The sequence below is a fragment of the Asterias rubens genome, chromosome 20 (assembly GCF_902459465.1).
Source record: "Asterias rubens chromosome 20, eAstRub1.3, whole genome shotgun sequence".
Lineage (NCBI taxonomy): Eukaryota > Metazoa > Echinodermata > Asteroidea > Forcipulatida > Asteriidae > Asterias > Asterias rubens.
Window position 1 is genome coordinate 1,441,464 of NC_047081.1, and position 15,355 is coordinate 1,456,818.

The 15,355-nt window shown below is 40.9% G+C and overlaps 1 protein-coding gene across 3 annotated transcripts in view; it reads right to left on the reverse strand.

Moving 5' to 3' along the window:
• Positions 1–3,762: 3,762 nt before the first annotated feature.
• Positions 3,763–15,355, reverse strand: part of LOC117303642 (disks large homolog 5-like) — a 50,640-nt gene continuing 39,047 nt past the window's right edge. For 2 of the 3 annotated variants that reach the window (XM_033787874.1, XM_033787872.1), the window contains exons 8-22: positions 12,892–15,058; positions 12,356–12,500; positions 12,051–12,204; positions 11,778–11,871; positions 11,218–11,386; positions 10,877–11,063; positions 10,287–10,389; positions 9,392–9,608; positions 8,629–8,822; positions 8,256–8,297; positions 7,806–7,907; positions 7,197–7,324; positions 6,732–6,844; positions 6,444–6,553; positions 3,763–5,774 (exon numbers count right to left, since the gene is read on the reverse strand). In XM_033787874.1, coding sequence (XP_033643765.1) covers positions 5,668–5,774; positions 6,444–6,553; positions 6,732–6,844; positions 7,197–7,324; positions 7,806–7,907; positions 8,256–8,297; positions 8,629–8,822; positions 9,392–9,608; positions 10,287–10,389; positions 10,877–11,063; positions 11,218–11,386; positions 11,778–11,871; positions 12,051–12,204; positions 12,356–12,500; positions 12,892–15,058 — 4,032 coding nt within the window. In that variant the 3' untranslated portion in view covers positions 3,763–5,667. The remainder of the gene's footprint in view (positions 5,775–6,443; positions 6,554–6,731; positions 6,845–7,196; positions 7,325–7,805; positions 7,908–8,255; positions 8,298–8,628; positions 8,823–9,391; positions 9,609–10,286; positions 10,390–10,876; positions 11,064–11,217; positions 11,387–11,777; positions 11,872–12,050; positions 12,205–12,355; positions 12,501–12,891; positions 15,059–15,355) is intronic. The other variant, XM_033787873.1, reaches the window with a different exon arrangement.

Consider the following 15,355-nt stretch of genomic DNA (forward strand, 5'->3'; position numbering starts at 1 on the left):
TTGCACTCATACTCCGTGAGCAAAACACGAGTGGCAACAGTGTAAACTTCATGGAGTTCTGGCTGGTTAACTTGCACCAATTTCTTAAAATGCCTTCTTTAAGCAGACATAGTACTTATTAAATATTTTCTGCTTAGCAAAAACAGGCAGGATATACATGTGACATGGTATTTTTGCTGGTAACTTTATTCTGTCTGCATAATTATGTTGTGCGCAGATACTCTTTGTGATTAGCAATTCTATGAAATCACGTGGTGTACGTAGCAACTGTCTCGATAGTCTAAGGAATTCAAATGTAAGCAGTTAGTGGTGCATCGTGACTAAGCGAGTCATGGTACCTGACATTATTCAACTCTAAAATGGCTTATTGCCATGCCATGCCATGCCATGTTCAAATTTGATGGTACCCAGCACATTTTTACTGGCAGATCAAAGCAATGTTTTCTGCTCTAAATGACCCGCAAACTCAAATTGAGGAAGAAGCACTTCTGTTGATGTTCTTTGGTGTCGAAAAGGGGGTGGGGGATTTTACTTTAATCCTGAACATAAACAGTCAATAAATGATTCTCGAGACATTGTTGATTTTCTTCACAGCTCTATGAACTGTTTTTACTTGTTCTTTTGCAACAAGCGTATCACTGCACAGTAAGCACAACAACCAATACAGTATAGGACCAACTCTTCTTTGCCCCTTTAATCCCCACTTTTTTTGAATGGCCTAAATTAATACAATCTATAATTTGCCTTCTAAATAATTTGATAATAACTTGAAAACTGTTGAGATAAAGTATTCCCCCTTCTAAAAACACATTAGTTTGCTTTGCACAGAAAATGTTGCTTAGCAGAAAGGAGTTACCAGTCAGAGAGTTACCAGTCAGAAAGCTACACAAAGAACATGCTTGTGACTGGTTCATCACTTCATTGCTGCTAAGCAAAATAAACTTGTTAAGCGATTATCTGCTTGGCAGATTTACAAAATTTGGCCCAGCGCATTTTTTTAAACAATGTTTTTTTTTCAAGTCACCATTAATTTTACTCGACCATTTTGTTGTTCTTCAGCACTATTAAAATAAAATAAAATCTTGAATACCTACGAAAATTGCTATTGAGCGAATACATGAATGATGACAGAACGAAATAACTATCGATCTTTGCTACAGAATACTTTTGCTGAATAAAGCATAAACTTAAGGCTTATTTCTTAAAAATAAATGCAGAAGTTTTAAACTTGGACTTGAAACTAATTTTCACACACAATTAACACTCTGATGAGACCTAAACATTGCAAAAAATAAATGTGATCAAACTAAGCGTTAATTGATTTCCATCACCTGGCTGAGCTGTGGCTACGGTAGTCTTGGCCCAAGAAGTAAGTGCTCAATATTGGAGAGTGTACTAAGCTCAGTTGTAAATCGCTAAAGCGTGGCATATTACGCTATGATCAACTTGAATGGCGGGCTTGGGACTAGTCAAGCTTTCCAGTCAAGTTGGTTAAATCACACCACAAGAGGCCGGCGCGCTTTAGCAATTTACAACCGAGCTTAGTACACTTTCCAAAGTCAAGCACTTACGTCTTGGGCCTAAAATATGGCTACTGCTGCTGCTCAGGGTATTGCTATGTGCATTCTAAGCTTTAAGTCATGTTACCAAATCAAACCACAGCCATACAGTTGGACAATGCCCGACTTTACGTTCTAAACAAAGTTGTGCCTTCTAGATGGGTTGTTGTGGCTGAGGGGTTAAGAGCAATCAACTCATAGCTCAGGGCCAAATTTTATAGAGCTGCTTAAGCTCAAACAGATGCTAAGCATAATAAAACTTTGCTTACCGGAATAAGGGGACCACCATGTCACATGTACCATTTGTGACCGGTATTCTGCTTAGCAGAGAATGGTTTGGCAATATTGTCTGCTTAAGCAGCTCTATGAACTGATCAGCACAGTGTGGGTTCGAGTCCCGATCAGTACCCCAGTGTCACTGGTTCACATAGCAGGCACCCTTGTTTGCAGGTTTCCCATAAAATTTGATAAAATTAATCAACTTTAATTGCTCAGTCAGTAACATAAGCCTTGTCAATTTTTTCAGCAAAACTTGTGTGAGTTGAAAACTGGGGTTTCATTTTTTACCCAGCAAGGAAGCAAGTTTTTTTCTATCCTTAATCGTAATTCCCTCTCACCAATAAAACATCAGAGTAAGATTAAATTGTTCATCAATTTATAAAACAAACACAGAAGTAATTGTTGTGATTTATGCATATTAAGCTCATAAATATTGCCTGGCCTGACAACTTAAATAAAATTAAGGAAGTTCATGTATACTATTTTCTATAATTACAGCAATACATCTTGTACCAAAACCAATAAAGCCCGGTTCATACTTCCTGCAAATGCTTTCAGCGAAGCGGCTTTTCTTGCGTCACAAGTGGAAGCGAAGCAGTGCACGTACCGATTTTTGCCTCACCAAAATTTGCTTCGCATGTGCATTTGTAGAAAGTCTGAACCAGGCTGTAATGCTAATTAATCTTCCAAAAAGTATTTTGAATGTTTTGAAAATTTACTTTACAATTGTTTTGGTAATTACCTATACTATGTCATTCAGCACGAAAAGTACTCTTACAAAATGTTTCCTCAAATTCTATTATTTCTTTTAGCAAATTTTACATTGAAAAAATTCGAGAAAATTTACCAAATTATTTTCCACAATTCTGCAACATGATATATTCATTTTGTTTGTTTGTACAAGTGTTTGGTTGAAAGTGTTGGAATTTAAGCCCTCCCCCCCCAAAAAAAAATTGTTTTGAACAGGGGGGGGGGGGTTGTTATACCTGTTCAGAAGCTTAATGTCATAAAGCAAGAATTATTGCTAAGCAAAACCAGGTTCTGCTTACCAAAGTTTTGAACGCTTAGCATCTTTATGAAATCCAAACCCAGGCGTTGTAAACAATGCATCAATTTTTAGGCCTGCTATGTCTACTGAACTCAGTTAAGAAAACAGGTTTTTTAGTTTTTTTGTTGTTTTGGGTGCCATATATACACACATAGACTCATTTTTGTGCACTTAATTTTATAGAAAAAAATGAGATGAAAATTTACTTTCCGCAGTGGATTGAACAATTCATTCCCTTAAATAGTCTATAAATTTTATGAATTACATAACCCTTTTACCTAACAGCTGATTTACATACAAATCTACAAGTTAAAAAAACACACTCTGAACCTGCTAGAATTCAAGAATTTTTGAAGTGTTCGTAGATGACAGTAAATCAGTAAAAGAAAATGGTTATCGTTAAAGGCAGTGGACACTATTGGTAATTACTCAAAATAATTATTAGCATTAAACCTTTCTTTACTACTAGTAACTAGTATTGGGGAGAGGTTGATAGTATAAAACATTGTAAGAAACGGCTCCCTCTGAAGTAATGTAGTTTTTGAGAAAGAAGTAAATTTCCACGAATTTGATTTTGAGACCTCGGATTTAGAATTTGAGGTCTCGAAATCAAGCATCTGAAAGCACACAACTTTGTGTGACAAGGGTGTTTTTTTCATTCATTATTATCTCGCAATTGAGCTCAAATTTTCACAGGTTTGTTATTTTATGCATATGTTGAGATACACCAAGTGAGAAGACCAGTCTTTGACAATTACCAAAAGTGTCCACTGTCTTTAAAATGGAACAAATTTCTAAATATTTAGGATTTGAAGCTTTGCATGGTGGAAGTATAACTAAGAGAGGTTTGCAGTAACACCGTGTGGAAATATCTCTTTTGAGCGTTGGTTCTAAAAAGAACCGGTGGTTCATGACACGACGTTTCGATCAGTATGCTCTGATTGTCTTCAGGAAAAAAAGATGAAGACTCCTGTCGATGATGAAAGAGTCGTTAAGTGCTGATAAAAGTTACCTCAGGGAAGCCTTTTCTCACAATGTTTTATACTATCATACTCCATTGCTCGTAAGTAAGTTTTTTGCTAAATATTATTTTGAGTAATAACCTAAAGTGTCCAGTGTCTTTGATACTCATCGGTGTAAGGGTGAACAACCAAGATATATTTATAAGATAAGAAGCCAATTCAAAAATTAAAAAAATCTGAGATAATTGAAAATCTCTCTGGTTTCCCTGGTCCTGCTGCCAAGACCCATTGCTTACAATTCATACCATTCTTAATTACACAACAAGAGTAATAAATAAAATAACAACAATAAGAACATGATTGAAAAATAGACCTGTACGAAAAAACAACAACCGAGATGTCAAACAAAATAATGCATAGTATTCACTACTTTTTGAAAGTTGTATAAATAAAACCCAACTTTTTTTAAAACCATAAATATTACCTCGTAGCCATCGCTGCAAAATTGGCTACACATAACCACAGTTATAAACAACAACTCCTCCAACCACCCCCCCCCCCCCCCACATTATGCAAATTAATGAATCATGTGGTCCGGGTTACACCTAATCCAGAACACTTAATATCTAATAAATAATTAACGGAAAAAAAAAACCACTACAATTTATTTCTATTTTACACAGTACTGAAGTGCAATTGATCCTTTCTTATTTATTTCATCATGTGGCAGTTAAATATGTACAACGTACTTTCTATTTTACACAAACATTTCTGGCTTTCTTGTTAAATTCACATTTTTGCAAATGCTGAAAACATTAACGTTTAAGCGAACACCTTTGAATTTGAAGACTTAAAGGTAACAGCGAATACAAAAGAAAAGGTACATTTTTAAAAACAAAGTTAAATACATTGTGGCAGTCACACTATCTTTAACAGTTTAGCGCTCAGTCCAAACAAAAGAATATTTTATATGCACAGTTTGCCGCCCTCTTGAGTTGAGCATTACCATATATGCATAACTGATTAGAAGTCTGGTGCTCTGTGTGGATGACATCATTTAGGGGCAGTCGCTATTCCAGAGACAAGGCCTTGCACTGAACGTGATTTCAAGTCCCAAGAAATCATCACATGACAGGCATTATGAACAAGTTTGTGGTAGGATAAAGTTTCAACCAAAATCCAAATATCTTGCCACGCTAATTCAAATCCTACCAATGTTCGACTGATTTGACTGCCTTTGTGTTGCATGACATTGAAGAGGACTTTTCTAACAGAATCTCGGTCATCATTGAGCCTTGGAGAAAATGTCGTAATATTTTAAAACATTTTTTTTGCATTTATACCATCGGTCGTTTTGGTTGGTAATTTTTTTGCAACAGCTAATTCTGTTTTCTCAGAATCCCGAAGTATAACTTTCACTCTTGAAAAAAAAAGGAGTCTCCTGTTAACGAGTTTTTTGGCAACCACACAGAAGAAGCTTTGTTCCACTCCCACGTGAAGAAACTAAAACTGCTGCTTACCTATTTCACTTTTAAAATAATTTCAGCGAAAGCGTAGAAAATTCTCCCACCATTATTTTATTTCTGCTACAAGTTGAGAGGATCGCAAGACCGTGAACTCGTTACAGAATCCTACAGCTTGGTAGAGAAGCCAAAACCCAAAACCTGTGGAATAAGTTTCTACGACTGGCGCACAGGTATTTCAAATGTGGGTCGGCTATGCCTTTAAATCAAGTCTCAGACACACAGCCTCTCCGGTTCGATGGATTTGAACCATGGGTTAAAGGTCAACACAAATGAGTCCAAGACGACGTCAAAGGTTAGAGCCCAGAGATGGACTGAACCCAGACAGTCTTACGTTGCTCCTTATCTACCACCTTCTTGATCTTTGTGCAAACACTCGCAAGATTTCCTCCTGCGACGACATCTGCAAAGAAACAAGGAACAAACAAAATGAATGAGAAACAAATCTTACTGACAATGTTGCGACCCCAAGTAGACCCCTTGCATATAATATCAACTGGCATTCAAAAAGTACCCCCACTTAGGCCAAAAAGGACAATAGCTGTTCTTTGTGCGTAAAAACATGTGCGTGACCTCAGCATACCAGGGCCCAATTTCATAGAGCTGCTAAGCACACAAATTTGCTAAGCATGAAATTTCTACCTAGATAAAAACAGGATTACCAGCCAAATTTCCATTTGTTGCATAGTGCTTGTTACTGGTATTCAGCTTTTGTTTGCTTATCCTGAAAATCACATGGAAATTTGGTTGGTAAACTTGTTTTTATCAAGGAAGAAATTTCATGCTAAGCAAATTTGTGTGCTTAGCAGCTCTATGAAATTGGGCCCAGAGTAGTGTTTCAAGTTATAAAAGGAGTATATTAAAAATAACTAAAATTTACATGTTGGGAGTACAATCAGGGGAGGTTTGCGGTGGCACCAAGTGTAAAATTCTATTCCTTTCTGTTTTGAGCTGACTGGATATTTCTAGGACTTACAAGTCTTTTCTGACCCATGTCAACGGTTTGTGTTTAAGAAGCTCTATTTACTAGGACCCTGGGAGCAAACATCTTGTCAATGTTTCGTTATCTTACCTGAGAAGAGTGGTCGGCATTCTTGCTCCAGTTTCTGGGCTTGTTCAAAGAGCTCCTTGGCAAGTCTGTTGGTGACCCTCTCTGGGATGTAGTGAGGGTCCTTCTGCTCTCTGAAAACAAGATGAGATCGACAAAATAAATAGTCGCAGAAGAATTATTTTTTTCCGAGACAGTGTGATTCTATATTTAGTTTTTGATTTGGAGAAAAGAGAGCTGTGTAAAGAAATTCTGCTGCCACTGTGCGGGACACTACAAAAGCTTACTTCATCTTCTGAATTGATTACTTACTTGATTTGTTTTGCCGATTTGAAGCGGATGAATACAACGATTGGATACAGCTGAAGGATCTGCAGTCGCTCACTGACGTACGGAGATACACCATCAAGAACACAGTGGCAACCCTACACACAAAACAAACATTCAGATTTAATAGATGGAAACTTGCATCGGGGATAAAGACAAATTAATTTTGGTTTTACCCATACGCCGATGTATGTTAGCACTTTATACTCTGTACTTTCCTGAGTTCTGTGAACAAAATCACGGGCATATTACTCGGGTGGGATTCGAACCCACGACCTTTGCAACTCTAGAGCAGTGTCATACTATTCAGAGGAGTCGCATCTCAAAATGTTTCAATATATCAACAGCTCTCCATTGCTTGTTTCCAAGTAAATTTTTATGGAAACAAATTATTTTGAGTAAATACCAATAGTGTCCAGTTCCTTTAAGCTCAATATCTTGGTGCGTTACCTTTTTGGTGATTTCTTTGACTGCGGCAGACTGGATGCATTCAAAGTGGCTGTCTCGGCGCTGGTAGTCTACGTAGACATTATCATCAAGATCCTTCTGCATGATTTCTGAGGACGTCCGAACTGTTTCTAGAAGGAAGAAGACATACAACATCAACATTTGTACTCGTCACGTTAACGAAGGGAACGAAATATGGTGAGTCATCACAACTCCAAACATCCACTACACGTAAACAACGACAAATGGCCATCGTTCTTTCTCACACTCATCACGTGAATATTGCCTGAACCATTTGACATATCAACTGTCTCTATAGTCTGAGGAAATAAAATGAAAGCGGTACATTGTGACTAAGCAAGTTATTGTACAGACATTATTTAAATCTAACTCGTATATGGCTTATTTCATAGTGACGCTTAACGGTCAGCAAGTATTTGAGCTAACTGCAGCAGAATTATTTTGACATAGCATACGGGGGCAATTCACTGAAAAGGGCCTTTTTAGCCTCCCAGAAAGATTCAGCTAGAGTCGAAACATCAGACCATAAACAAATTTTTTATAAGAAATCATGATATGGGGACGACTGAAAGTAAAAGAATAGCCTCTTACTTGGTCTGCATCTGTTGTATTTATCCGGCGACTCATCAACGATCTTAGCGGCTACTCGATCAGAGAGAGGCCCGAGTAGAACCACCGGTCGCTTGATGTGAACTGGTGAAAAACAAAGAAGAAAACAAAGAAGTTTTAATTAACATAATTATTATTCAGAAGGCGCTATTTTATCAAAATCATAGTTCACCTCAAAAGCATCTAACATGGAAAAAGATGAGTCTTTAAACCTTTTAAAATGTAGATAAAGCCATACACTTAACGCTTAATGCTTCCTGCTAGGGTGGAAATTCAAGGCCATTGCCGCTCTTAGCATTTACAATTACGGATGATATTGATTGGTCAGTTTGCATCATGCATCTACATGTAATTTCGCACAAAATTTTGCCCTTAAAGTCAAAACAAAATAATTGAAAGCTGATGAATTTTGAAGGATTTGATTTAACTTACAGTCCAGAGGCTCGACTCGTAGGTACGTCGGCATGACAGCTTCTGTAAAATTGAGCAAACAAGAAAACAAATTATAAGCTCAGGTTTACTTCAAAAAATAAGATTTATATAGCAACTTGGAACCTAGGAAGAACATTACGATTCAACATTCTTGTGAAAATACCGCACCTGTTTTTCTTGTTTTGTTAGCAAGTAATATAACAATAATAATAAAGAATCTTTATAAGGTGCCAAAATCCACCAAAATGAGGTGCTCAAGAGGGGAAACCACATACAGCAAGGAAAATTAGACGTAGACCAATTGCACATAAGCGTAATTAAACAAAGTGGTTTTTAATTTGAAGTAGAGACTTGATTCAGCCATCAACCCTACCTTCTTGGATAGGAACATCGGTCACGGATCCCTCGCTGTGCTCTTTGCTGTCCGAGTTGTTGCGATGGTGTTTCTTGCGACGGAAGAGACTTCGACGGGCGGGGACGGCGTTCCGTCTCGATGAGGCGCTACGGAGCTCTTCTTCCTGCAGGCCTTGGGAGATGCTGCGCTTACGAGCTTGGTCCTTCTGAAGCCTGTGTGAAGATGTTACAATGTTTAAGGATATCTATGACTTAAAGGGAAGGTGTACGTTTGGTAATCATTCTTTAAATTGACGGCAATAAAAACCTTTGGTATTAGAAGCCTTAGTTAGTATAAAGCATTTTGAGAAACATTTCACTTCGAAGTAATGTGGTTCTGTAAAAAGATAACAGTTTTTAAACCCCAAGAATTGAATCAGAGATTCGCACAATACTTCTCAGATTGTGTATTCCTATATTGGATTATTCTTCCTGCGCAGACATATTCGCTCTGGATTTTCAGCAATATCTAAAAAATGCGACCAACTTCCACGTATTAGTTTCAGACAGGCGAACTTAACCTAACATTTACATTGACATCAAACAATCAAACGGTTCAGAAAACAAAAGTCATACTTTGCCTCTAACCCATGTCCGCATTTGACTTTTTTGGGGTAAACAAACCGGGCAAATGATACTTTGTCGATTCTAAAGACCAGTGCAAACCTGGAAATTTGTTATGAACCCAGCACGCTAGACCGCCTAGGCCATAGCATGCCATCCCACCAACACCTTAAACTTACAGAGTCTTGCTGGGGATCTGTCCACATGTAGTCTTCTTTCCAGAGGGGTCTAAGAGCCAAGCAGTCCAGACGCCAAGCATGCCGTTATACATGGTGTCATCAACATACAGTATATCATCCTTCTTGAAGCTTAGCTGGTCGTCCGTCTCAGACTGGTAATCCACCATGGCGCGGATGTACAGGGAGTCACCATGCTGATCCTGCACCTTGTTGAACTCTGTGGAATAATTGGTGAGTCAATCAATCAAAAAACATATATACAGCGCCAACATTAACAAAAACTTGTTAAAAGGCGCTCAAGACAAGTACACGAAGTAACACGCCTATGATATTTTTTTACAGGACTCGGGGGAAAGTACTGAGTATACAGTGCTAACACACATGGGTGTATGGGTAAAAACCAAAATTAATATTCTTTATCCATGAAGCAAATTTAACATCTATTAAATACACTTGTTGACAAAGATACATTTGAGCAGTTTCTTAAAAATATGAATAGTCTTAGCATTCTTGATTTGATTAAGAGTGTTCCATTCTTTTGGTCCTTAGGTGAGTAAGTGTATCACACGCAAACTTTTGACCATTACAAGGAATGGTCTTTTACGAGGGGTGACTTTCATACACAAACATAAATAGAATAATAAGAAAGACAAAAATGGTCTGTTTACATTTTTTAAGCTATATTTTCTGCGTTTAAATTGAGCCCTGGTCCAAGTTAAGAAAAAACTATTGAGCACAAAAACACTTACCAGACCAAAACCCGTTACCAGCCAAAACAGCATGTATTGTTTACTGCTTGTTACTGGTTCCCTGCTGGTTTGTACTTAATAGCATAAAACAAGAGCTAAGCATAACTTTCTGCTTAGCAGCTTTGTATTATTGTGAAGGGACTTACTTCCAATGTTATACTGTGCCAGGATGGTGACCTTCTCTGTAGGTTTCTGTAACTCGGTAGCTGCTTTTTCTGCCGTTGCACACCGCAAGTCAACACCATTAAACTGTGTACAGTAAATCATTAATAAGAGTAATAACAATAACTAGACATATAGTGGTTTTTACAATGGTGTATTAGGGCTGTTCTGATGGCAACATATCACTGAGGTTGGGAAAGTAGTGATACCAAAGCCTACATCCGTACGGCCCCTGGAAAAACAGTTTATTGTAGCCCACACCTTGAAGTGGCCTTCAGGCCTTGTGTGTCTGGCGACTTGCAAACAAAAAAACTAAAAACAGCTCTAGTGTTCCATACTAAATCATTTTTGAAGCATCTAAAAGAGTATTTAATAAAATTACTTCAAAGATATGTACAGTAACAACACTTTCAGTGCCGCGGTCGTACATGTACGATCTATTTTATGTATTCAACTAGTGTACTTACAAAAGCTGGGCATTTTAGGTTTAAATCGCAAACAAATAGCGGACACTGTAAGCGGTAATCGGTAAAAATTAAATGTACAATTTTCTCAAAAAAACAAAAGACTGTACCTCTAGGATTTGATCACCAACTTGGAGGCCGTTGGGTTTGGCCGCCACTCCGTCAGGCTGGACCTCATAGACGAAAATCCCCACGGCGTTCCCGCCGAAGACTCCCACGCCAAGGCTGTTACCACTCTTCTCCAGGAATACGAAGCGCGGCTCGCTGGGCGATGGCAGATTCTCATCCTTGGGGGCGCTTTAAAAAAAAAAAAATAATCAAATTGAAAGTTGAATCAATCAACTCAGACACACTTCTCAAAAGAGATTTTCACTCAGGGTAATTGCAGACCTCTCTGTTTTACTTCCAAGATGCAAAGTTCCAAATCCTACTTGGTGAATTTCACACGTACCATGGGTTTACTGACCTGTAGATTCGGCTAGCTCTTGGCGTTGGGGGTGTCATAGTTCCAGTATCGGAGCAGACCTCTGATTGAGGACGACTTGGCAAGGGGGAGTTGTGTCCTGGTGTTGAGGTTGGGGTGACGTCTTCGCTGTCACAAACAGAATGACGCTGCATTTCTGTGGAAAAAAATAACATGAACAAAAAGTGATAAAAGCAATTTCGAATGAAGTTAGAGCTTTCAGTAGGACCTGGAGGGCAAAAGGAGGTTGTTTAAATGCTACTCACAAAGTGTGGACCTGAGACCGGAAGAAGTCCACATAATGTAGAAATAGAAGTCCACAGTGTTATTTACAGTGTTGAAGGATAGGTTGTTCATTACAAATACAGAACAAAGGTATGTCATCTAAGAGTATTGGAGACTTGCTCTAAATGTAAAAAAAACTAGCTTAGGACAACAAATATAGTGCTTAGCAGAATATTAAGGTTACCAGCCAAACTAACATGTTACATGTACCATCTGTGACTGGTGTCCTGCTCATTTGTGCTTAGCGTTTATTTGAGACTTACTCTGTATGACCTTCATGCTGATGCTGTTACCGCCCTGGCTTAGAATGATGGCCGCCTGGTCGTACGTTGCTTGTCGAAGGTTCAGTCCATTAAACTACAAAATGAAAAAAAAAAAATTATGTGAAATTTGAGGCGTTGTAGGTAAGGTAGACGCATTTTTATTTGTTTGCTCCTTGAAGCACTTAGAGACTTTCTTTTAGAGGTGTTAGGCGCTAAAGAAATGCAGTTGTTATTATTATTACTATTTGCTGCATTGATGCACCAAACACTAACCTCTAGAATCTGGTCTCCGTACTGTAGCTCAGCTCTCGCTGCCAGACTGCCTGGAGTGACTGTATGAACAATGATACCTCCTCGATCACCTCGGATGATTCGGATACCGAGCGGCTCTGTGCTCTTCTCAATCTCGATGATGCGAGTCATGGAGCTGAAGAAAAAAAAGCATTTACTAGGCTTATTTGCATTTTTATGAATGGAGGAACTTTTCATTTTATTTAAAGGGTGGTTCAGACCATATTAAATGGAACATAACAACAGGGAGAGTCTGACGGCTAGGCTAAAATATAGTTCTGACTCACCCTTCACACTCTCTAGTCACGCTGACCCCCGGCTCTGAGAAGGAGCTGACGGAACCTCGGCCGGAGGAACTGACAGAGAAGGTGCTGTGCAGACTGAGGGAGATCGGGCTGTCCCTTCCACCAGAGCTGGACTGAGAGACAGATCCTGCACAGAGATAACAAGAGAATTGGGTTTTTATTAATATTATTAAATATTTATTTGACCTCAACAAATAAAATTGACACACAGCAGTGTAAGGGTATTCTTGATCCCCGACGCAAATTCAACATCTAGTATCTTAAACAAGTAGCTAAGCACATTAAAATGCTTCTTACAAGAATAAGGTTACCCACCAATCAACCATGTCAGGTGAACAATTTGTGCTCGTTATCCTCCTTATTTCTGTATGGCAAAAAAATTGTTAGGTAATATTTTCTGCTTAAGCAGCTCTATGAATCTGGGCACAGAATGGAATCAGACAGGATTCCCCTTTCAGCGTCAGCCTGATTTCATTTTAATGGGAGTAAACTTCAATGTGTTATGGGTTCAATCTCACCTTTCTCAACGGATCCTGTCGATAAGCAAGGTCCCGGACTGAGATGATAAACAGGAGTCATCCAAATCCTCTTCTCCCTCTTCTTTGGAAACGTGTCATACCCTTCCTGGGCGTTAGGGTAGCCAGACCGGGCAGGGGGATCAAAGTCAAAGCTTTGGTTAGAGTTCCTCCGGCTGTCGTTCTGGAAGCTCCTCGGGGTGGCTGGCAGCGAAGCCCGGGATGGGGAGCGCTCTTCATCTTGGGTCGACGAGGAAGAAATTGAATGGTTTGACGAAGCGTACGGCGGCATATAGATTGGAGGATGAGCCGGACGGCCTGGTCGGTTGGAATTGTTCAGCGCCTGACTGTGAACTTTGAAGCAGGGGACCGAGTTCTGGAGACGGACGACGTGGGTCACCGCAGGCTGCGAGCGAAACTCAAACTGTTGCGACATTGAGGATGGGGGGTGGTTCTCCCAGGGTCGGACTCCGGCGCTGTGGGGCGGCGGCGTGATTGGGGAGTAGGAGGCAAGTTCTAGCTGTGTTGGACGCTGGACACGCCTGCGTATTGCACTTTTGGATTCCGGGGCGTGGTGCTGGCCGTGGGCAATCGACGGGCTTGAGATGGGTCTGAATTGCGTGGAGACTTGGGCAGTCTGCTGCGCGCTCACGACGCTGTAATCCACACTTGTGTCTGGTAGGGACCCTGCTGGGTAATGCAACCCTGAGGACTGCGTATCCCGGTTATTGTTCTTATTCACCCCGTCGTTAAAATCGCGGTTGGGTGACGACGCCCTGTGAGTTTGACTCGAGAGCTTCGGTACTGATTGTCCATGCGATTGGGGGTTGGTCTCGGGCATCCCTTGGCCCCTGTGGTCGGTCGAGGACGATGAGGACCTCTTATGCCTCATGGAGGCTTTCAAAGACGAGTTGCGACTGGGAGGTTTTGGAGGAACCATCTCGAAGTCTCCTTTACGATCACTTTGCACATTCTCATAAGAGGGGTTCATCACTGGAATGGTAGTTTCACGCTTCTGTTTTTTCCGATTGGCGAGGTAGACCTCTGGAGGGCCTCTGGATTTCGGCCAGGTGCTGTTTTCCTTATGCTGCTCTGCGTGACCACCACCGCGATAAAACTCCCCACGCTCTGTGTAAGGGTCCACCCGTGGGCTGCCGTCGCGTTCCCGTCGGATAATGTTCATGGCTGGGGAGGTCTTGTACTCCTGTGGGCCAACGAAAGTGGCTTTTTGTGGTGGAAAGTTCTCCTTTGAGTCTTGCTTTTTGTGGCTGACGTGTTTCGACGGCGGCGGCGACCTGTAAGGATTCTCTTTGGTATTGTGCGAAATGTGGGGAGAGGCGTGACCCTCGTGGTCTCTCATTTCGTAGGAACTCGGTCGCTTGTTCTCCCGAAAGCTCTCACGGCTGCTGTGCGAGGCGTGGTGACTGGAATGCCTTCCGGATGACTCCCTAGAGCTCTGCCGGGAGTGGGAGGACCCCGCAAAGGATCCCTCCCGCGAGTGTCTGACACTGTCGCGGGAGTCCTCGGCGTGGGGGTTAAAGTCTTGTGAGTTCTGGCGAGAATGCTCCTGGGGCGGGTACGCCCAGGGTTTTTCATGATTGCACTGTTGCTGGTGGACCTGTCCGTTGTCCCAACTGTTCAGGACCTCAGGTCTGCGACCAGGTTCACTGTTGGTGTGGGGCCTTTTATTAGAGTACTGCACAGGTTCTTTCAGGATCTGCCAGTCGGGAGACGAGGGTAGACTGCCCTGACCTCTAGTCGGGTAGTCCAAACTCTGGAAATGGGGATTCTGGATCACCTTATCTTCATAAGGGATCTGGTCCTGGGGACGTCTCAACGGGGAAGCTGGCGACAACGGGGAAGCTGGCGACAGGGGTAGGTTGGTCTCCGTCTGGATGCTGATGTTCCTGGCGCTCTTGGCTCGCTCTAGCTCCTTCTCGGAGCGTTCGCTCAGTTCCGACGGGGAGAGCAACGGCGTCAGACTGGACTTTGAGGAGAGCGTCTCGTGGCTCTTGAACGACTCCACAGTGGGGCTCGCATTGGAGGGAAGCCCGGTAGATGAGGAGGGGGAGGAGACACGCATCACGTTCAGGGTGATGGCATCGCCGACCGTGTCCAACATCTGCTCAACATCCTTTGCCTGTTTGTTGACAACTGATTCACCATTGATCTAAAACAAAAAACAAACAACAGGAAAATTTAGCTTTGGAGAAAGATTCTACTAAGGTCGAAACGTCAGGCCATAAACTTTTTTTCCCACTAATACCATCGGTCTTTCAGGTTGGTACGTTGTTTGCAACAGCTAATTTGATTTTTTTCAGGCAAATTAAGACATTCAACTAATGTGTATATAATAATTTTCTGTTAAGCAATTATTTTTTGTGCTTACAGGCTTTTTGAAATTGGGCTGCAAGACAGCAGAGTGGTTAGGCTCTAATTTCAGACTTGAAGAGAAGTTGTTTTAAGT